Source organism: Vitis vinifera, chromosome 1 (genome assembly GCF_030704535.1).
Source record: "Vitis vinifera cultivar Pinot Noir 40024 chromosome 1, ASM3070453v1".
In the NCBI taxonomy this organism is placed as follows: domain Eukaryota; kingdom Viridiplantae; phylum Streptophyta; class Magnoliopsida; order Vitales; family Vitaceae; genus Vitis; species Vitis vinifera.
Genome location: NC_081805.1, coordinates 423,593 through 446,865, shown reverse-complemented (window position 1 = coordinate 446,865; position 23,273 = coordinate 423,593). Strand labels below are relative to the sequence as shown.

General features: G+C 36.1%; 3 protein-coding genes across 6 annotated transcripts; 2 read left to right on the top strand and 1 right to left on the bottom strand.

The window, feature by feature from the left end:
- The first annotated feature begins 375 nt into the window (after positions 1 to 375).
- LOC100854459 (uncharacterized) lies at positions 376 to 4,374 on the top strand. 4 transcript variants are annotated; one of them, XM_003631150.4, is made up of 5 exons: positions 376 to 638; positions 732 to 847; positions 1,820 to 2,640; positions 3,041 to 3,142; positions 3,456 to 4,374. In XM_003631150.4, the coding sequence occupies exons 3-5, from the start codon at positions 1,826 to 1,828 to the stop codon at positions 3,610 to 3,612; spliced, it is 1,074 nt and encodes a 357-aa protein (XP_003631198.2). In that variant the 5' UTR covers positions 376 to 638; positions 732 to 847; positions 1,820 to 1,825; the 3' UTR covers positions 3,613 to 4,374. The 4 variants fall into 4 exon arrangements, with proteins under 4 accessions (XP_003631198.2, XP_010649781.1, XP_059593205.1 ...); XM_010651479.3 differs by having other exon boundaries at positions 1,796 to 2,640; XM_059737222.1 differs by lacking the exon at positions 3,041 to 3,142.
- A 1,955-nt stretch (positions 4,375 to 6,329) lies between these two features.
- Positions 6,330 to 10,265, top strand: LOC100854554 (LRR receptor-like serine/threonine-protein kinase RPK2). The gene has a single exon (XM_010651499.3). It carries the CDS (start codon positions 6,668 to 6,670, stop codon positions 10,034 to 10,036), a length of 3,369 nt encoding a protein of 1,122 aa, XP_010649801.1. The 5' UTR covers positions 6,330 to 6,667; the 3' UTR covers positions 10,037 to 10,265.
- Positions 10,266 to 12,535: 2,270 nt separating this feature from the next.
- Positions 12,536 to 18,532, bottom strand: LOC100245623 (ninja-family protein AFP2). Its single transcript, XM_002273989.5, has 2 exons — positions 17,465 to 18,532; positions 12,536 to 13,164 (listed from the first exon to the last, which is right to left on the bottom strand). Exons 1-2 carry the CDS (start codon positions 18,123 to 18,125, stop codon positions 12,743 to 12,745), a joined length of 1,083 nt encoding a protein of 360 aa, XP_002274025.1. The 5' UTR covers positions 18,126 to 18,532; the 3' UTR covers positions 12,536 to 12,742.
- Between the last annotated feature and the right edge of the window lie 4,741 nt (positions 18,533 to 23,273).

The following is a 23,273-nucleotide window of genomic DNA, read 5'->3' as shown; positions in this document are numbered from 1 at the left end:
TTTCATCTACATTTTTTTTCATTGTATTTTTTGGCATATTTTCCGGAAACCAAATATAGTTTTAATGATTATAAAAGTTGAAAACATAATTATAAAATTATTCTCACCTTAATTTTATGAAAAAATAGATTCGAGGGTTACATGTAAAATAAAAGAAAAATAGTTTTATATTTGTTTTCCGTATATTACCTCCAATTTATTTCTATCATAATGCCTTTTTTTTTTATTGCTTTTAAAATCCATACTGAAGTTATAGTTAAAATTTAAATTCAGGGCCAATGTCATTAATTTTAACTTCAGTCAATAATACCCCTGGGTTTTAATGAAATTGTCGAGGAGGCCATCCAAACCCAAACCCTAACCTTGTAATTTCAGCCTAAGCATAAAAGAGTAGTTGGGGATGGCGCGAAAGACCACAAAAGTTAGTTATTTTGGGAGATGAAATTTCCGACGCTGCCGCTATGCCTTCCATCACTATTTGTCCACACAACCCTCACTTCCCCAACATTTTCCATTTCATTTTCTTCCTCCATTTTCGCACATTCTCAATAACCAATTTAAAAATCAATTCAAAAGCTAAATTTAAAACCAAAATTCTTGCGATCTTTTTGAGCCAATCCACGTTTCAATTTTATCAGGTGATCTTGAATTTTAACTTCAGTCAATTTTTATTTGATTTAGTTGACTTTTCCCAGTTGATTAAGGTGTTTTATTTGGTGGGTGATTTGTAGATTGGGGCGGGGAAAAAGGGGGAGCTGGGAATCGCCGGTGCCGCTTCCGGCAGGTGGATTTTAGCGGCTGGAATTGGGGCCTCTTTCGGGGATAGAAGGCCTGGTCTGGGATTCAGGTAAGTGTCTTCACGGTGGTTTTGGGTTGATGATTGTGATGATATTCTTGGGTTTAGCTGATATGTATTGAAAATGAAGAAACAAATTTAGAGAGAATGAATGAAATTAAGCAGAGGAATGCCCAATTTGAAATGAAGGCAAGTGGATTTCTTCTAGAAAGTTCCCGCTTAAGGAATATTGGACTTGAAAGGGAAGGGGAAAGGGATCTTCCACAGCATTTATGAGATTTGTGAAGGGATTTTTATCAATTATTTGTTATGATTTTCAAATAGTCATCTATATGTTTGTTTGTTTTGCTCTGAGAAAATTGTATAGATCTGTGTGGAAATGGGAAGCCGGGTGTTGGCAAATCAGGCATATAATATGCGCATGAGACAGTGCATGGTCTATGGGGGAAAGGTATTGAATTAATTGTACTGGATTAACATATCAAGTCTGAAGGCAGCAACAAGTGGTTTGCAAGCTGTGTATTCTTGCTAAAATAAGTTTGCTTCTCAAGGAAGAGATGGAAAACCTCATTTAGACTGGCATTCTAGGGAGAAATTTTTATGCATAAAGTAGGTAGTGGACCTAGTCGTGCCTTTCATGCACTGATCTTATATAGTTGGAGTTTACAACTACCTACTGCTAGGTTTCTCTCTCCCAATTCATGAAAGAATTGTATGTCTTTTCAATTAGATATTGCCATATTGTTGGAGCATTACCTTCCCATATGAGGAGAGCTGCCAAATTAAGATTGTTTTTAAGGTTTTTTGTTTCATTTTGTTGATTGGCCAACATTCCCCCCAATCTTAGGCTGTTCCTGCATGTATGCATTCTGTGTATTGAAGAATTATAATGTCTTTCCTCAGTCAAGATTCAAGGATCAATATTCACACACGGGAATCTAAATACACACTTTAAATTTTAAATCTCATTTATGTTCCTTTTTTTTCTTACATTTCAAGCCTGGATTCCATCAATATCTTCAGCTAGCTATGGACCTGGAACATGGGAGCGGAAGCAGCAAGCATTCAAGAACACATCCAGAGTCTACTGTCAATGAAGCTGATCCATTTGCCCCTGCTGCCATAAAGTTAGGGTCACAATTTTCTACATCTTCATCTTCATCAATCTCTTCATCGGCAGATCTCTTCCAAGTGGATACGAATTTAGTGACTCCTAGCAAAACTAAAAGTGATAAGGATGCGCAACTAGAACTAAAAGATGAAAATGATACAGGGTTTCCTGGTCCTGCATCACCATCACAGGTTTCTGATCTCAGACAAGAGACTTCATTTCACTGCATGTCACCCACGCAATCCCCCCCAGTCCAATCGATGGAAAGGTCAGGAGATGATGAACCGTATAGGATTCCATCTTCTGTGTTTGCCAGAAGTCAATCAACAACTCCATTGGAATGGAGTGTTGCTTCCAACGAGTCACTGTTCAGCATCCATGTAGGGAACAGTAGTTTCTCCAGAGAGCATATTTTCATGTTGGGTGGAGATCATACCAAGTCTGGAGAACTAACCAAGTCTGGAGAGTTGATTGTGTTCAGCTCGTCTCCACCAGCTCGGTTAGGGGATAATGTCAGTAAGAGTGTAGATACTGGAAAGGACTTAGAAATGACTGCAATAGCAAATGAGCCCATCAAGGATGATGTACCCATCAAGGATAATGTGCCAGTGCCACCAACTTCAGCTGATCAAAATGTTGAAAAGATAGCTCGACCAGAGGTGCCTTTTAATTCTAGCAGCGTGCGCCGTTCTGATGCGAGTGCAACCAGCTCACGCTCTTTTGCATTTCCAATGTAAGTTAATTTCATTCTCTGTGTAGTTAGAGTAAAACATTTTTTGCATAAAGTTCTTCTCTTCTTGCATACGTATTCACCTATATGCTAATGGATGGACAAGCATTGAGTAATGTGCATACATGCAAATATATGTATTCTATACTGTCTATCTCATACGTGCACATATGCATTGACACTCAATACATATACGTGTATGTCCACAAACCTCTGTTTGTGCCTAGGTGTTACCATGGAAATGCCTCTGTATTTGTGTATTTATCTGTGCATGTAAAGTGGATATGACTATGTTTCTCCACAATAAGAATACATCTACACAATCCATATATACATGCCTAATCTGTATGGAAGTTCCAAACCTAGCACTCTGGATGAGGAATGTACCCTTTGTGTGTTGCAGAAAGAAGAAGTGTGCATGGCCAAGATGCTACTGTTCTAATTGTAGCTGGGCGTTCTGCTACCTTTGGAACTGTAGTGGACACTGTTGTTTTTCGTCCCCCATGTATGCTTCTCTCTCTCTACTATACTGTTAGTCCAATGTCAAGAATTAATTGAAAATGCATCTCTTTTTGCTCTTTTCCTCTTTCATTTTTTTTTTTTTTTTTTTTTGCATTGATGATGAGTTTCTTTTTATTCATCATTTGTTATTTATTGCCATTTACTTCACAGTCTTCACATACCTTTTGCATGTTGAGTTTGTTTGTAATTTATTTTCCAATGTGTCACACATATAGCAATATTTACATCTTTTTTTTTTTTGGGCGTTGTTCCATTTCTACAAGCAGAATGATTTAATTTGTTTTGGTCAATTACAGTTTGACAGAAGAGGAAAGAAATGTTTCAATCAAGGAGCAACCTGAGAAACAGCTTTCACAGAAGCAACTGCAACCGAGAGCCACTGAAGCGACTTCAAGTGATGCTGCTAGCAGCATTTGGTTGAGTTGTGCTTGTTGTCCATACAAATGCTGTTGAGAGAGTGAATGCTAGAAACCTCTTAGGCCACCTCTTCAAGATGCCTACCTGCCCTGCCCCTTTGGGTTTCACTGGAACTGACGAAAATCACAGGTTGTTGCAAAATGCAAAGGCTCATTGTTTGCAGTCATCCTTTCCCTCTTCTCAATCAAAAGGGCGGTTCTCCATCTTGTCCTGGGTTGAGGTCTGTTTTTTTCCCACATTTGTTAATTGCCTATTCCTTTTGGCTATGTTTGATTCCCGGGTAAAAGGAAAGAGAAAGTGAAGGAAAATAAAAAATGGATTTAAAATAAATAAATTATTTTTATATACCATTTCAATTTTTTTTATTTATTTAACTCTTCTTTATAAAGATTAAATAATTTAAAAATATACAAATCTCTTAATAATTTTAATTATATTTAATTTTCTTTCGTATTTTTTATAAGAAAACCAAACATAAGAAAATCATTTTCCTCAACATTTTTTTTCTTTCCCTAATATTTTCTGGGAACCAAACATAGCCTTTAGCATCATCAAAAAAAGAAAGATGCCAAGGGTGGCAACGGTTGAGGAATCTCCACACTTACATCAACATGATGTAGGACAAAGTTAGGAGAACAAAGCTGTAGATGATTCCGATTGTATTGTTTACCTGTACCTGATATTTCACTCCATTTTTTATCTCTGATAGTGCTGTAAATTTGAATATGATGACACCATACCCTAGTTGTATTAGAATTCTTCCTTGAATCCGTTTTTGTCGCATACTTTTTCTGTTGATTAGCTGCATAATATTACATACTTTGGTGTCATTTTGAGTTGTTAATTATTCCAGATTTGTAGGTGCATTGATTAGATATGATCCATAAGAATCTTTGCAAAACACCCCTTACAATATTGTTGAAAAGGTCTTCTCTGTGATTATCATTCTAAATCAGCATAAAATGATTGGCTTACTTTACTAATACTTTGGTACGATGAATCAGGAAGGGGATTCATTTTTTAACAGAAAAAAGATGGTCTGAAATTAGCAATCCTGTTGACAAAACCTATCCATCTTAGTCATTCTTTTATTAGAAAAACAACATATAGTTGCATACTAACCTGGATGAGGTCAAACCCCTTGTGTTATTTTCCTCCCTTTTTAATCCAAAATATTTGTATATCATTAATAATAAAAGTTTGTGAGACTAGGTAAACAAAGCAGATTCCAACTTCCCAGGATTGCTGAAACCATATCCAAATGGTCCCTTGAATTATTTAGAATTTTTATTTACATAATAAGGAAGTGGCATCTTTCCAACCTTTTTTTTTTCCTTCAGAATATTTAAAAACCAATTTTGTCTATTGAAGGTCATGATTAAGATTAAGCAATAGGAACCCGATCGAGGAGTAAAAATAAGATTGTGTGCCTCTTGAAGGAGCCAATGACTCGTAAGCAGGTGCTCGGTGAAGGGAACCCATTAAAGCTGCAATGAAAAACCAAAAAGAGAGGGGGGCATCAAAGCATTTAATGAAAAACTATGGCTTGATAAGAATGGTCTCATTGTTTTGCAACTTGAGAGTGATTAGTTCATTCTCATTTTCTTATGCGTTATCTCATTTCTTTGTGCCAGAGTCGTATTTCTTTAAAAGTTCATTTAATGGTGGAGACAGAGTCAATACACCTCCATAACTTGGATTTTAAGTTGGGTCTGATATCAGTTATACACTTGTACCACCATAGACAAATCCCTTAACTTTTAGGACACCTCTAGTCAACAAAAGCGACTAGGGTTTTATGAGGCATGGGTCCAATATGCTCCCTATTGAGATTCCCTTTAGACACAACCCACATTGGCCTGTGCCTAAATGGGTGGTCCTGCCCCTCCCTGGACCACAGGAAATAAGTTGACTTGACTTAAGAACGGAGTTGTGCACACAAAGTCAATATACTGGCCAATTGGATTGATGGAAAATAGAAATGAGATGGAAAATAGGAAATAGCAGTAAAAGGCCCCGTTTGTCCTGATTGGAGAGAAAGCCCCATGAAGATGAGAATGAATTGAATATTTGCATCCTTGTTTGGCCATGAATTATTCTTATTTTCTTGTGGATATGGGGTATTCTAGGGTTTATCTTTATTTTCTTGTGGAAATAAAACTTCCAAACCTCTTTTCCACATGACTTGGCAACTGGGTAGTCACTTTCCCTTTTTTTTTCTTTTTTTTTTTATATTTTGATTTTCCTTATCTTGATGGGTGTAGTCAAATTTTCATTTATAAGCATTAAAATATAAAAACAAAAATAAAAATTTGGGTGCTCCTTAAAATCTAATTTCCAAGTAGATTTTATGATGAATTTGATTTAAGCTCCATTTAAGTCATAAAAGTATTAAGAATTTTTTTTTTAAAAAAAAAGAACTTTTTAAAATAAAATAAACTACCCAAATTAAATTTTAGAGAGAAATTTCTTTAAATCACAGAATTTGCCACCTAATTTACTAAAAATGATTTAAAATAACTTTAGAAAGCACCCAAATTAAATGACTTAAATAAATCCATAATATTAATCTGCCAAACCATTTAAATGTAGAATGAAATATGGAATTAGGTAAAAACAAATACCATAAAATACAAAAAGTAATGAAATTAGATACAAAGCAAAGCAAAAACCAATTTGAAAACGTGGCAAGCTCTCTGCTCACATGTGAGAAAAGTAACGGATCTATGCATGCAGAGATGACCGGATGACAGCCATTATCCGGTAGGTGTGATGGGGAGGTGTCTGTCGTTGACGGACCCATTCATTTATTGACCGGCACGCGGACCACCATGTCACCGGCAAAGTCCACGTGGACCCCACACGTTGTAGAAAGGCAAAAAATAAAAAAAACTACACTTCTACTCAAAAAACGCACGACTCTAACCCCGAAGGCTGCTGCTTCTTCCTCGCTTCTTCTCAGCCTATGAAGAGGAAAAACCCTAATCAAAACGCGTCTTTTTGAAAGCTACAGGCTTTTCTTCTTCTGGAGGAGGGGATTTGGGGTTTGTTAGGTGAGTTAAGAGGTTTTTTTGGAGGGTTTTCAGGCAAAATGAGATGGGATTGTGGCTTTTGTAAAACCCTAGCTTGGTTGGATCTGTTGTTTCTCTTCTGCGTTTTTTTTTCGGTTTATGGAAGGGTGTTTTCGGGGGAAGTGGTTTCCGAGAGGGAGATTCTTCTCGAATTCAAGAGCTCAGTGTCTGATCCGTATGGGGTTCTGTCCAGCTGGAGCTCAGAGAACTTGGATCACTGTTCTTGGGCCGGCATCTCCTGCGACTCCAATTCTAGGGTTTCTTCGTTGAAAATCACTGGCGGCGGAGGTAAGTCTGGAGCTTTTTCTTGTTCAAAGTTTTCGCAGTTTCCGTTTCATGGTTTTGGAATCAGAAGGGATTGTTTTAATGGGAGTGGGAGGTTGGTCGGAGAACTGTCTCCGGTGGTCTCGAAACTCACTGAACTTAGGATTTTTTCGCTTCCTTTTCATGAATTTAGTGGTGAAATTCCTAATGAAATATGGGGTTTAGAAAAGTTAGAGGTACTTGATCTTGAGGGCAATGCATTTACCGGAAATTTGCCTGGCGAATTCTCTGGTTTGAGGAAATTGCAGGTGTTAAACCTTGGATTTAATATAATTGCTGGGGAGATTCCGTTTTCACTGTCAAATTGTGTTAATTTGCGGATTTTGAATTTAGCTGGGAATGAAGTGAACGGAAGAATTCCAGGGTTTATTGGTAGTTTTCCCAAGTTACAGGGGCTTTATTTGTCTCACAATGGGATGATTGGAACAGTTCCGGTTGAGATTGGAAATAATTGTTGGAATCTTGAGCATATTGATTTGTCAGGTAATTTCCTAGTTGGTGTTATTCCACAGAGCTTGGGGAATTGTAGACGGTTACGAACACTTTTGTTGTTCTCAAATAAGTTTGATGATGTCATTCCTCGTGAGCTCGGTCGTCTGCGGAAGCTTGAGGTTCTAGATTTGTCGAGAAACAGTCTTAGTGGTCCCATCCCTTCTGAGCTTGGAGATTGTGTTGAGCTGTCAATTCTTGTCCTTACGAATCTGTTTGATCCACTTCCAACTGATAGGAGTCTACGTGGAAAGCTGGTAAGTGATACCGCTGATGATAAAAATCATTTCCAAGGTTCCATTCCTATGGAAATTACAACCCTTCCAAAGCTAAGACTACTGTGGGCGCCTAGGGCAACACTTGAAGGCAAGTTTCCCAGCAATTGGGGCACTTGCAGCAGCTTGGAAATGGTAAGCTTGGCCCAAAACCATTTCACAGGGGCAATCACTGGAGTGTTTGCCAGCTGTAAGAACCTACATTTTCTGGATTTGAGTTCAAACAGGCTGACTGGCGAGCTTGATGAGAAACTTCCTGTTCCATGCATGAACGTCTTTGATGTTAGTGGGAACTTCATCTCAGGTCCCATCCCCTATTTTAATCACCATGACTGCCTCCACATGGCCTCATGGAAGTTAAGTTTCATGGAGCGGTACAACCCATCCTTGGGGTACTTATCATTTTTCACAGATAAGACTCGTTTTGAAACCTCTTTACCATTTTCTGATGCTAGTCTTGCTGTGATCCATAATTTTGGTCAGAATCAGTTCACTGGTCAGATACCATTGCAACATATTTCACTGCAAAGATTGAGGAAGCAGACTGAATATGCGTTTCTTGCTGGTGGGAATAGACTCTTTGGATCTTTTCCTGGAAACTTCTTTGGACAATGCAACAGATTGAATGGATTGCTCGTTAATGTCAGCGACAACCGGATATCTGGTGTGTTAGAGACTGGTACAATCTGCAGATCTCTTAAGTTTTTGGATGTCTCTAAGAACCAGATTTCTGGTTCAATACCTCGAGGTCTTGGAGATTTGCAATCTCTCATTGTTCTTGATTTGAGTGGGAACAAATTGCAAGGTCAGATTCCTGTGGAGCTTGGCCAGCTGAAGTATCTTAAGTATCTGTCTTTGGCTGGTAACAACCTTACTGGTGGCATCCCTTCTAGTTTCAAACATGTACGCTCTCTTGAGGTGTTAGAACTTTCTTCAAACTCTCTGTCTGGTGAGATTCCACAAGGTCTTGTAGAGTTGAGAAACCTAACTGTTCTTCTGCTCAACAACAATGAACTCTCGGGACCGATTCTCTCTGATTTGACTCAAGTGAAATCACTCTCTGCATTTAATGCATCCTTTAATGACTTGTCTGGACGATCACAGTTGGACAACAATGTGATGCTTGGAAGTCCTTCTCATCATTCTGGCCACAGGCATTTCCTAGCTGAGCAGTCTTTGGATCATTCAAAGAGCAATGGGAGTTCAGCCACTCCATTACAAAGTTCTTCTGAAGATGATGATGATGATGATGGGCTCAGTTCTATTGAGATTGCATCCATAATTTCTGCATCTGCTATTTTTTCTGTTCTTGTGGCTTTGCTCGTTCTCTTCTTTTACACGAGAAAATGGATCCCCAAGTCCCGGGTTCAGGGTTCTGAGACAAGGGAAATTACAGTTTTCACTGATATTGGTGTTCCATTGACATTTGAGAATATAGCTTGGGCAACTGGGAATTTCAATGCCAGCAACTGCATTGGGAATGGAGGTTTTGGTGCCACTTATAAGGCTGAGATTTCACCAGGAGCCCTAGTGGCTGTGAAGAGACTGGCTGTTGGGAGGTTCACTCAAGGTGTTCAGCAGTTTCATGCAGAGGTTAAAACCCTTGGAAGGATTCGACACCCAAATCTCGTAACTTTAATAGGTTACCATGCTAGTAAAACAGAGATGTTCCTGATATACAATTATTTGCCTGGTGGTAATTTGGAAAATTTTATCCAGGAAAGATCTGCAACAGCTGTTAATTGGAAGATTCTTCACAAGATTGCTTTGCATATAGCCAGTGCACTTGCATATCTGCATGACCAATGTAGTCCACGGGTCCTCCACCGTGATGTCAAGCCTAGTAATATCTTGTTGGATAATGACTTTAATGCTTATTTGTCAGACTTTGGATTATCTAGGCTATTGGGGACTTCTGAAACACATGCAACAACTGGTGTGGCAGGAACATTTGGGTATGTAGCTCCAGAATATGCTATGACTTGTCGTGTGTCCGAGAAGGCTGATGTTTACAGCTATGGTGTAGTGCTCCTTGAGCTGATTTCAGATAAGAAAGCATTGGACCCTTCATTTTCTTCACATGCAAATGGCTTCAACATTGTTTCATGGGCATGCATGCTATTGCGGCAGGGTCAGGCGAAGGATGTTTTCAATGAAAGGCTATGGGATTCAGGTCCTCATGATAACCTGGTAGATGTACTTCATTTGGCTGTTATGTGCACTGTTGAGTCATTCTCCATCAGGCCAACCATGAAGCGGGTAGTGCAACGGTTGAAACAACTGCAGCCGCCCTCAAACTAGCAATAGAAAAGATCTGTAAGTTGCATAGATGCCATATTGGTTGCAGTTTCCATAATAATATGTCATCCACCATTTTCTGTCCTTGCATCAGGACAACTTATGGATGAATCTGCAGAAGAATGCAGATGATATTCATCCTCTGTGCTGAGCAATTTTCAGAACCTCCTTTCATTGTACATGTACCTCTGTTCATTTTGCATCTCAAATATAGATCAAAGCATTCAGAGAATCACCAGTACTATGATGTCTAACCAATGAAGATAAGGTTTGAACGTAGAAGTAACACAATTTCCCTGAGATTGCTGTGTAGCAACCTAGTTGTCCTTGCCATTTTGCAGTAATGCAGCATTGTCACATGTATGCCCTTGAGAATGCAACAGAACAATTTTATTCAGGTCTCCGTTCATCCTCAAACTCTGTTTTGAGGAATCCACTACCAAACTTTATGTGGGGTTTGTGGATGGAAAATATTTTCCCAAAAGTAATGATCCATTTCTTGATGGTTCTGATATGGGCCTCTTCTGGACAAAACTGAAAATCTGATCAGACCATGAAATTGTTAATAGCTTATCTTGTGATATTCTCAGAGCTGCAGATATAGACGATAACTAAATGCAGGTTTACTTTCATCCATGGGTCACTCTCTCAGGTACAAACTATTTTTCAGATCATGTGGTAGTCTTGTTAGTTTGATTGGAGGAGTCGGCTGTGTTGAACATCCTACCCTTTTCCTTTGTTGTGTTCTTGTTACTGCTTACTGTTCATAGCTTGCTTTTGTAAGGTTGTCCTCAGCTTCTTGTTTCCTGCTCTGTGTTTTCTTGAAAGAGGGTGTGGTTATTAGACAAATATGGAGCCATTCTAGTATAGCTGTGGCCTCATTCACCAATATTAATGTCTCCATAGTGATGGGTCTGTGGTTCATGTGTGAATAGAAAAATGCTATCGCGTATTTAATTTGTACGATACCCAAGTTCTAATCTGGATCATTTTAAGTGTGACTAATTTTGGACTGGTGAATGAAGGTACGTAGAAATAAGATTCACGTACCAAAAAAATAGGATCAAGGATTTATGAGAAATTGAAAAAAAAGAAAAAGAAAAAAGAAAAGAATAGGTAAGAAGTATAAAAATGTTAATTATACTATGTTTAGAAGGTAATTTAAAAGACATTAATTATGTACATAATATAAATATATTCATTGATAAAACTTGGAAATTGAAACTCCATTCTATATCTTCCCATTTTAATGCACAATAGTTGAAGAAAAAAAAATTAGCCACATTAAAACATTAACAATATTGTATACAGACATTTCATAAATGTTGGTATATAAACTAAATTAGTAATTGAATGTAAATCAAAAAATCATTTTTAAATTGTAATAATAAATATTTAATTTTTAGAAATACTTTTCAAATAAAAAAATATGGTTTCAATCCTCTTAAAATCACCATGATCCTAGAAAAAAATAAAAAATAAAAAATAAAACATGGCAAAATAAATGTGAGAGGATGTGAGGAGACTAGACCCATTCTTCATTTGCCTATCTTTGAAAGTTTGAAGGGGTCAAGTCAATTGCTTTTATAATTCCACCATTCTTAGAACTCATGACTCAAAACGCTTGCTTAATGCTTCTCCTCTTTGGTGGACTTTCCCCATAAAAACTTGGGGATTGGATGGAATCATGGAAGTGGTCATTTGTGGCTTCCCCTAATCCTAAGTTCTTCATATTAATTAATATCCGGTACTCTTGACCAATTATACTACTAAATACTAATTTACTTCTACATATACTATCTAAAAACATTGGTTTAGTATATGCATATTATGTATTATTTTATTTGTAAACAATGATAAACGGTGCAGCTAATATTAATATGCCTATTGCATATTAATATAATTACTTATAGATGGTAAAATTGAAAAACATCTTATTTTCATTTATTTTATCCTTTTTTTATCTGAAATTTAAATGACAGCCCCACCTGTGACCTGTGACAATCTGTAACCCAGGTTTGTTGAAGTAGAGCACATTAAGGGTTGCATCTACTTTCTCTAATTTGCTCTTAGAACTTTAAGTTATGGTTGAGTAATGTTTGATATTATATTAAACTATCAATTTGTTGACAAGGTAAAAATAAATAAATAAATAATAAAAATAAAAAGAGAAAATGAAAAGATATTTTCATAATTAGCGAAGTAATGACCTAATAGAAGATAGAAGAAGAGTTTCCATCTCAAAAGTCCCCATACGACAACCCAAACATTTATATCATACTCTCAAACACCCTTTTCATGTGCAATTTTGTACCCACATGTGAAAAGGCAAACAATTCTAGCTAGCTCTAGTTCAATTAAACATGTACAATAAAATTTGAATTAATGACCTTCTTCTAAATGAGACTCCAATACTAGGATCTGGATTCATAATGCACATCATGCTCTACAACAAAAATAAAATAAAATGAAACAAGAACAATGAACATAACCTTCAAAAAGTACAGTTGAAATCTTTTCCTTTCACCATCAGAAGCAGTTGACTCAAAACATAAGAAGTTACCTATCAAGAGAAAAGGAGGAATAAATAAATAAAAGAAGCTATAGTTGTTTATGAATATTCACTTTTGCTTTTTCCCCCTCTTTTTTTTTCCATTTTTTTTTTAACCTCCCAGCCTTTGAAGGGATGATGATATTTGGAAACCAGCATTATACGAAAGAAGCAGAGGAGGGGTTTACAACTATATGCCTAAGTGGGTGGGCAACATCACCCCCACCAGCATGCTTCACAAACTCTGCTGGGGACAGAAAGCTACCATGGCATACACACATTATTCTCACTTCCTCCCCCTTTCCATACTTATATAGAATTCCTTCTATTCTTCTTCCATTTGGACCGTCTCCCCTCGTAAAAACACAAGGCATATCCCCCATAAAATTCATCCCACTTCCCCTCCCTCTATTTTCTGATAAACCAGGATTCTTAGATGGATTCTCCATCTCAGCTCCAGAAGTTCTGCCTGTACCTTCATTTGGCTTTGTCCTGGAAGAACCTGAGGCCTCCTGAATGCTTTGCTCTTGCAATGACTGATTGCAAGCAAGGCTTCTCGCTTCGCCACAGCTGCTGTACCCTGTGGTGTAAACGAAAAACTATTAAGCAAAATAGCGGGTTTAAACAAAAGAAACTAGCTGTTTTCATTTTGGTTTGTCATTAGCTATCTGGTTCAGATAAGTATCCAGATTCAAAACGATTACAAAAATTATCAAATCAAATTCAGTTATAACGCAATCCAGTCCACTGATTTATATTACATAGTCATAGATCTTTTATGCATATGTCCATTGCCCAACATATATACCGGAAATAAATAGATATCTTAATTTCATCCAAATTTGGTATCTTCTCTGTGGAAATACACTATATCCAGTCCTTCATTCCAAACTTTCTTTCCAGGAAATCACCTCTAAGAATGATGCCCAAACCAATTGTATGGTAATCAGGTCTCACAATTGTAAGGTTTTGGTGAAACCCTCAAGCCTCAGGAATATCTCATGCCTTCCCATTCCTGCTACAACATAATTGTAAAGTAATGTGGAGATTAACTCCATGGTAAATCATGCCACAGAGGCTACAGAGCACGCATACATGCACCAGTCTGCCAGCCTAGAAGCTACATGCTGAGAAGCAATGCCTGCCAATCTCAATGAGAAATATAGAGAGAATTTTCACAAATAAACCAAATAAAGCAAAATAAAGAAAAAAGAAATATAGAAAGATGGAGACAAGCAACCACAATGCCATAAATTATTGTGGAATGCCCACAGTGAAGCAAAAGCCGCAAGCCACCGTGAAGTGATCCACCAAACAACAGAAGGAAAGTGTACCAGAGGTTCTGCAGAAATCTAACTGGAGGTTCTATGGCAAGGAATTAAACAAGAACAAGGAGTAACTTGTATTTTTCTTTCCTGCCCACAAAATTGTCAAGAATGTTCTTCAGATTTGTACAGGCTGTGATTCAAGATCAAATCGGTAGTTACAGTCCCACTTTCAGAGAGAAGAAAGTGAGAAGGTGGCTGAACCCAGACCCTTGTGTTTTCTTCTCCAACCCCACAAGCTCTAATTTAGTGATTCGGATTAATTCGCCCAAAAAAACCTATTTCATATAGTTAAAATTAGCCGTCTAATTTGCTCCCATATATGCCTTAAACAAGGCCAAAATTTAACACGTCGAATATAGTAGTAGTTCAGCTCCAAACGGGGCACAACAGCAAAAGAAAGAACATACAAAGCACTTTGGGCCCTTGCAATGCCCATTACAAACATGACTCATTCTCCACTTCATGCCCTAGGCTTAATACCTTAATCTAGTTCATGATGCTAATATTTTTTTCGCATCAAGCAGTCAAAACATGAAGCAACTAAGATGCACCAGTACAAAACATGAATCAAAAAAGATGTTAAGCATGCAAGACTCATTAATGTTCTGGTTGTTCTTGTAGCCTGCAGAACTGGTGTGGGTTCATGGAAGTTTGTTTTAACACATGGTTTAGACAGGTTTGCTTTTTTCCTTCCCATATATGGGGAAGTTTTTTGTTCAGTAAGGGTGTTGGAACTTGAAATATTTTTTTGAAATTTGAATGCAATTGCCACAGGAAATAATAATAAAAGAATCAAGTATAGAATATTTCATATGGTTTTAACTCATCACTATGTAATACACAAACCCGCTACTCCTAGCAAGCCCCCCCCAACCCACCACCAAAGAAAGAAAAGGATATATATATATATATATATATGTAGAGAGAGAGAGAGAGAGAGAGAGAGAGAGAGTTAAATATATTAGAGAAGGGTAGGGAATATTTCTAGATCACCATATAAAGCAATGGGGATGATGGTGTTTGACCATATCGAGGGGGAAGAACACCCTTCTACGTCTCCAAATTCAACATTTAATATCATAGTTTCTAATTTATGGAAAAATAAAAAAAATCTCACAAAAACATACTATTTTTCATTGGAAACGTATGGAAACCCAATGGTTTTACATATTCACCCAGGCTGACTGGCTTTCCCAATTTCCTTAAATATATTTTTTTTCCAAATTTTCAGCTGAATCAATTCACCACAAAGCAAGGCAGCTAAACTTTCCAACTTTTGGCAAAAATATTTCTCATTCCCATCGCTGCAATAGGGGCACCAACTTGGGATCTGAATTCAGCTGATTAATTGCTACTTTCCAGGAAGACCATACAACAGGCACCAGGTCTTCCATGAATAGCACATAAGGAATGTTATAACAGGTAGACAATTAAGATACGTGGAACAATTTAAAGTCTGCAAATTAGGAATAGTTCCAGGGATGATAAACAAGGGAAATTAACCATTGAAAAAGTCTTGAGAACTGGAAAGCTTGTGTGAGCAGAAGGCCAAAACAAGCAAAAGAAAATAGCAAAAACTACATGGTGTGTGTAATTTAATGCAAGCTGGCTTCCAAATAATGTTAAATACATATTAATGCAAAAAAATTCAGCAGGCTAACATAAGTTAGTTGAGGAACAGGAGCATCTAGAAAAGATTCTGGTGGTTCAACTAAATGGATGAAAGAGTAAACGTATTTATACAAGTAACAGAGAGAATCCACTATTCTATATATATATATATATATTTCAATCACACTATTATTGATGCAACACGTGGCATCTCGGGAATTTACAGGTTTAACTTCAATCTTCTTATTTAGACTATAATCCTTACACTGTTTATCTAATATGCTCCACCACATTACCTGTTCTGGAAGTTAGTCTTTTACCAATCATAATTTATTTATTTGCCAGCTTTTTTTAGTTACATGCTATAGATTTTTTAATCACAATTATGCCAATTCTTCAAAAAGTTAGCACAGCATCAGTAAAAAAGTTCTCCAACTGTTGTTCTATCCTAGAATTTATCAAATTATCATCTTTTCAATGAATATAGCTAAGGTTGCAACTTGGCCGGTCTGTCGAGTTGATGTCTAATTCGAACCTAACCCAAATTAAGAAATAATCAATTTGAGCACAACTTAACTTTAACTCTAACGAAGTACTCAACCCAACCTTATTTCTTTAAGCTCAAGTTGAGTTTAGATTGGTCGAGTTAAACTCAGGCTTGTTTAGGTTGATTGGGTTGCATAATCAAAATCCATTTATAATGTTTTTAAAAAAAATTCTTCTATATATTTATATGAAAATTTAAATGGTTCATTCAACAAAATTTCAATATAGCAACAAAAAAATAAAAATAAAATTATGTCTATTTAAAAAATAAAAATAAAAATATTTAATACAATATAATTTGATATATATTTTCTTTTAAATCTAATACGAAAATGAATATTATTATATAATATAATATACATTATAAACATTATATAAATGTTAAATCAGATTTGAGTTAGATTCGGGTTGTCCAAATCTTGGCCCAAGCCCAATCCAAGTTCAGCTCAAGGCCTAAAAAATCTAACCCAAACCGAACCCTAGTATTGAAAATGATTGTTCAAGTGCGCCCAAATGTGGGATTGGGTTGGATTAACCCACCCAAGTTGCACCCGTAAATATAACATCCTCCTTCCTTATGCTTCCTGTAGGCCTACCATTTTAGGCACCCCATGTAAGAAGTGGAAAATGGAGATCTTCTGAAACTAAACATGTATAACCATAGTGTATAAAATCTAGACTTGAATGCTTTCAGTTCAACATAGAAGAAAACACCTAGACTTCATACAGTAATTAGGCACCCCATGTAAGAAGTGGAAAATGGAGATCTTCTGAACCTAATCATGCATAACCATAGTATATAAAATCTAGACTTGTATGCTTTCTGTTCAACATAGAAGAAAACACCTAGACTTCATACAGCAATGAAGAAGCATACAACAGAATCCCCTAATCTTTAACCGAGAAAGTATAAGAAACGACACATAAATCAAATTATAACATGGATTAAGAACAACGATGCTGATGATAGAAGTACAAACACCAATAAAACTGCAAGTAGTGATATGAAACATTGAACAGAGACCAGAATTCATGTGAATTCATGTCAACTGTGCCCTAAGGAAAACCTGAAAAGAAAATGCCAGTAATTTAACTGGGTTGTCAAGTGAGGACATGGAGAAGAAACTATAACAGTTAATAGACATAGAAGACATATAATCACAAATCAATAGAGGGGAATGTGAAATTTGAGACACCATTCCAATGAAGCAAACACCCAATTCCCAAAACTACCATACAATAAAAGAAGGAACGTGAGATCTTTACAGCAACATATATATAATACCTAACGAATAAATGTAGTAGAAGCAAACTCAGTTCAATCAAAATCCGCGAAATCAAAATTAAAAATCATGTCAATGACAAAAAAACCAAGAGAGAATCAAAATGCAGTACCTTGAAGAGGCTTGCTCTCCAATTCCGACATGCTTGAAGAGCTCCCCCCTTGGGATTCTCCCGAGCCCTGGGAAGTCTGCTGCACGAAGTTTTGTAAACTACCACTACCCTTCCCTTTCGCAGCAGCAGCCGCCGCCGCCCAAGTGGGGAACCCAAATGCAGCAGCCGACCTATTGGCGGCCACATAGTGATGTGCTTTCTCAATGTTTGATCTGAAACCCACAATTGGGCTATCTAAATCGCGCTTTTCATCCTCGACACAGCCCTCCTTATTCCTCTGCTTCTCGGAGCGCCTCCTCTTGGCCTCCATCCGCCTCAGTGTCTGCAACTCCTTCCTCTTCCTCCACTCTTCTTGGGTCTCAGTCGGAAGTGAAGAAGTCCTCATCAGACTAGAGTACGAAACAGCGGGAGTCACCAGCGCATCCTCGTCCCTCGTTATCCCTATCGAACCAGCAATTGAAGACGACCTCATTAGCTTCTTCTCGCTCTTGTCCACTCCGAATCTCCCACCCAGTGACAGCCCAAGATTCAACTCTATCTCTTCTGGGTCATCCTCTCCCTTCACCATGGACGCGTACTGCGACTGCTCTCCACTGTTCCCCATCAACCTCTGCAACAGATCTCTCGGGTTCTTCTCCATCCTCAAACCAAAATGCTCCATCCCTCTCCTGCTCTCTCCATCAGCTCCACCAACACCATCCTCACAAACCAAAACCAGCAAAACCAACTACTGTATTCGCTGGTGCGTGAACTCTACGATCCGATTCACACAACCCCATATGCACCAAACATCCCAAGACTCAACCCAAAATCCCAAATCTCAATTCGCCCACACAACACAAAAACAAAAATAAAAACAAAAACATGTTTCTGTTTTCAGATCCTCTTCAGTTCACAAGAAAAAAACACTGAACCAATGAAGCAAACAAGAAAGAACACACATAGAGGGAAAACAGTGAGATTACTGAGCAGACAACCCAAAAATAAAAATAAAAATAAAAATAAAAAATAAGAATTGAAAACAGGAACAGAAAAAACAAAGAAAACGGGAGGAGGAGGAGGAAAGCCTTTTTAATTTTTTTTCTTTATTTTTAAATAATGAAAGTGGTGGTGGAATACCAAGAATGCCCTTGAGGTGGACTAACAAAGTACGTGGAAAGGACAGGTGGCGTTCATGCGGGGCTCTGAGAGTGACACGTGGACAGACCTTGAACAACCTTTTACGGGAGCGACGTCTTTTTGGCGTCTCCAGCGATGAGTTCAAAAAGTGGGAGGCGAGTCTCTGCGCGGACACGTGTCAACAACGGAATTAGGAGGCCGGTACGGCCACGTGTCGTTTCAAAATTCGCCTTCTCAAAAGCTCGGATGTCGCTGTTCGTCCTTCCTCTTTCTCCATTTCGCTCCCCTGTGGACGCGTGCTTTTACCGTTGCTTCCAGCTCCCACGTGTTCTTCTATGATTGGAGAAATTCTAATATTTTCCCCGTTAAAAATGTTATCAATACTATAGGTACTCTTTGATTTTATTTTAACTTTTAGACGTTAAATTAACCCTCCAACTAAAGTTATGGCTTTTAAATTGCAAGAAAAATTATAATATAAATAGAATGAAAATTTTATTAAAAATTAATATTATATATTTATTAAAAACTTCACTTTAATGTCATGGTGAAATGGGTGTGATGAGAAGTGGGAGCCCACCAAATTAGTTATTTGCTTTTAATTCAAGCAATAAAAATAATAGAATACTAAAATTTGGTGAGATGAAATCACTCAATCAGATTGGAGAAAACACTCCTGGCCGTCGGTTGTATTGACCATCTAGAACACATCACTAGGGTTAGGTGGCTGTACCAGATTTGACCCTGGTCAAGCAAAAAACGGAACGGAGTCACCGAGGAAACCGTAAACTCGGCGAGGAGAGACTGTACAACGCACGTGGTCCCCTCGTCACGGCTGAAATTTTAAAACTATTAAAAAAAGATAAAGAGAAAAAGGGGGTCCACCGAAGCCAAGTTGCACTTTTTCTAAAATAAAAAAATGAATAAAATGTAAAAAAGGTGAAGGAAGGGGAAGGGATCGAAGCAACGGTGTAGAGATGTAAAAGCCACGTGTCGAAAAGAATACGAGGTACACGTGTCGAATGAAAGAGGGTCCCCACATTTTAATAATAAGGAGGATAAGCGGTGAGGTTAGTGACTGCTCTGGATTTTTCTTTTTCTTTTTGCCCTTTAAGCTGAGCTCGATGACGTCATAGACCATGACGTGTCACGCACTCTCCCTTAGATTAGAATTTAGTTAGTTATTAAGCGAAAAAACTGTAAAGGTGTTCTGATTTTTATTTTTTTATCCTTTTTGGAGTAAATTATGGTCCTTTCTTCAAAAACTAACTAACTATATATATATATATATATATTTGAAAATTCGGGAATTATTTTTTTAAATTAAAAACAATTTTTAAAGAATTTGTTTATAAAATTATTTTTTTAATATTCAATTACCATATAAAAATATAAAAATATATTATGATCATTTTTATATTTTCGAAAATAAAATGGAATAAAAAATATGATCATTAAAATAAATTAATTAATTAATTATAATTTTATTTTAGTATTTTACTTTTTGTATGGAGATGGTCAGAGATTTTATTAATAAAGTTTAAGGTGAATGAATTTTTTTAATCAAGGTCAACTAATACACATGTTTTGAAATATTGCATTGAATTTTTGGGGTATTTTCAACCTTGCCTACATGTTATTTTTTAGAACTTTGAGTTATTTAAAAAGAAAATAGAGATTTGAAAAATAATTAAAAATATTTTAAATTTTTTTGTATTATACATAAAGACATCACATTTTCACAAAGATCAAGTTGAGAAGAATGTTTTCATATTTGAGTTTTATACATAAGGGTGTTCATGAAAAATTGTTTTAGAAAAGACTACTATGTATTTTACATTTGCAATCACTAAAATTATTAAAAATAAAAGAAAAAGATTCAAGTATAAAAAACAAGATCAAAATATTTTCAAAATATTTAAAAAATAATAATGAAGAATTTAAGTGTGAAGAAATGAGACTAGGATTTGAAGAAATATAAGCTAATAGAAGCTATTTTGGCTATATGACTTTTATTTTTAATAATTCTTTCTAATACCACAAGAAAAGTCATTAAATTTTAAAAATAAATAAATAAATAAACCATAAGTAACAATCAAATAAGAATATGTAGATAATAATTATAATCAACAATTTATATGATATTGGATTTTGGGTTGTGTGAGTGAAGCATAAGGATTTTAGGATGCCTTTATTTGATAATTTAGGACTTGTAAAAGCACTTTTAGTTTGTATTATCTTCATTGACAACGGTTTAAAAAAAAAAACACTTTTTGGATTATATTTGTTGATAACATTTTTATGAAGAAATAATTAGCATTTGAATATAAATCAATTTCCTACTTTCCTAAATGCCTAATGACCCCATGAACTATCCACCTACATCAAGGTGAACTACTCTGCATCCTAAATTATGTCAATCTAAGGATCAAGTTAATAAAAGTACTAACATCCACTAACTTTTTATAAATGTTGTTCATAACCACCATTGCTTAAATTGTTATGATTTTTCGGGTGGCATGTAACACATGTATGGGATTTTTATTGGTTGAAAAAGAACTTTTTTGAATGGTGATTATTAATTATTGGACATGTTTTCTATGATGGTTAATAGTAATACTTTATAGGAATAATCATTGTGTTTTATCAACACCTTTTGCTTCAATGGCATGATCGGCTTCGAGGGATTGATCACTTGGGTCAAGTAACTGTGTCTAAACAGAAGCATCCAACATCTTTTCTGGTTTCCCATCATCCATAAAATCTCTTGGATTATCCTATCAACATTTATTATTCTTTGCAAAGTTTGAACTAATTAGTTCATACGTCGTTGGGTTAGATTTGGATCTATAAACCTTATCCACCTAGTAGGGCACAAGGCCATAAATACCCCACCTTGGTTAGTCCATGAAGTTAAATGACTTCTAACATTAAGGTGACTCTATGTAATATACTCTGTTCTATGAGTATTTTGATCTTTACAACGATCGAAGTACACACATTAGCGTTTGAGTATAATGTCATAGACTTTTTAATGACTAAATTGTCTTGAATCTCAAGTCTTCCAATAACAACAATTCTTATCCAATCATAATAGAACAAGTTTTCTATTCTTATAGGTCATTTTAGCACTACATCAAAATCAAAAGAGTATTTTAAGAATGGTTTTAGTGATAACGTATATAGTTGAAAAGGATTTTAAGAGGTGTATAAAACTTTGTTTAAATACCTGATTTTAATGATAAAAACGATTTAAAGCGATGGAAAAGGACTCTAACCTAATGTGAAGTGTTGTCAAAAACACAAACTTGGTTTTACATTCATGGTGTTTGTGTAAAGAGGAATGAGAGGAAGGTGGAAGGAGTAGTGATTAGAAAAGGGGAAGGGATGTAGGGAGAGCCACGTGTTGTGATATTCTTTATTAGTTAGGTGGTGGCAGGACCCACACTTCAGGATGAAGAAGAATACTATGGATAAAGAGGGGGGAAAAAAGAAAAAACGGAAAAAAAAAATGTGGGGTGGGGAGAAGGGGGACAAAAAGAAAAGGGAAGATCGGGTAGGATGATTTGGTTGGACACGTCATTGATGTTTGACATGGATTTGAAAGATTCTCCGACACTGCCTCACGCCACGTGTTTGTTTTGATTTTGAATTTAGAAAGGACAATTATTGAATGTTGCCCCCATCTATCTCCTCTTTGATGCGACAATTCATGCTCGCTTAGGTGTCACCCTTCCCTTAAGCCTCCTCCTTTTCCTTGTGCTTTTCCATTTTACTTTTAATGAGAGTTTAATTTTACTGTTAAGGGGAATATTCTGCTACTATTAAATAAAAATACTTAAATATATATATACATATATATTGTTAAATATATAAAACCTTTTAGTACAAAGCAAATAAAAAATGAAAAATTGGTGTGATTAAAACTTTTGATGTCATAAAAATGCTCACTTAATTAATATCTTGAGACTTTCCATTGTTTAAAAAATTCCTTGTGATAGCATATTTTTGACGAGGAGTTTTCCAAAATATCTAAAAAATTATCAAATTTAAGTATCGTACATGTTGAAGCAAGGAACCATAGCATATATGGTCCATATAGAATCCCTTTTGAGAGAACTATTAAAACATTATTTTATTGAAATACAAAGATTCTGCTTTTCCCTCTTTTAAGATTGCTACATATCTCTCAGAACATGGTGCTTTGAAGTATAATTGAGATTCAGATGCACACGCCAGTTCTTCCCTTTTGAATCATACAAAAACTTTAGACCTGTTTGATGACTATTCATAAAAATAATTTTTTTGCTTTAGAGAAGAAAAGGGTTTTCTCCGATCTTGTTTGATAACTATGCCTAGAAATAATTTTCCCTCGGTATGGAAAACAGTATTCTTAACTTAGATAACATACTTTTAATTAAAAACAACTTTTTAAAAATTTGTCTTAAAATCTTTTTCTTTTCTAAAACAGTTGTTTAGAACTATTTGGAAACTTAAATATAAAAAACAGTTTACTCAAAAAATAAAAAAATAAAAAAAGAATTGCATAATTGTTGAAAATACCTTAAGTTTCCAAATAGTTCTAAACTTTTTGAAAACAGTTGAATGTCTTTTCGCCTCACTTTCATAATAGCTATAAAAATGAGTCATACAGCAATCGTGAAGATAGAATAAGAAGGAAAAGGCGAAA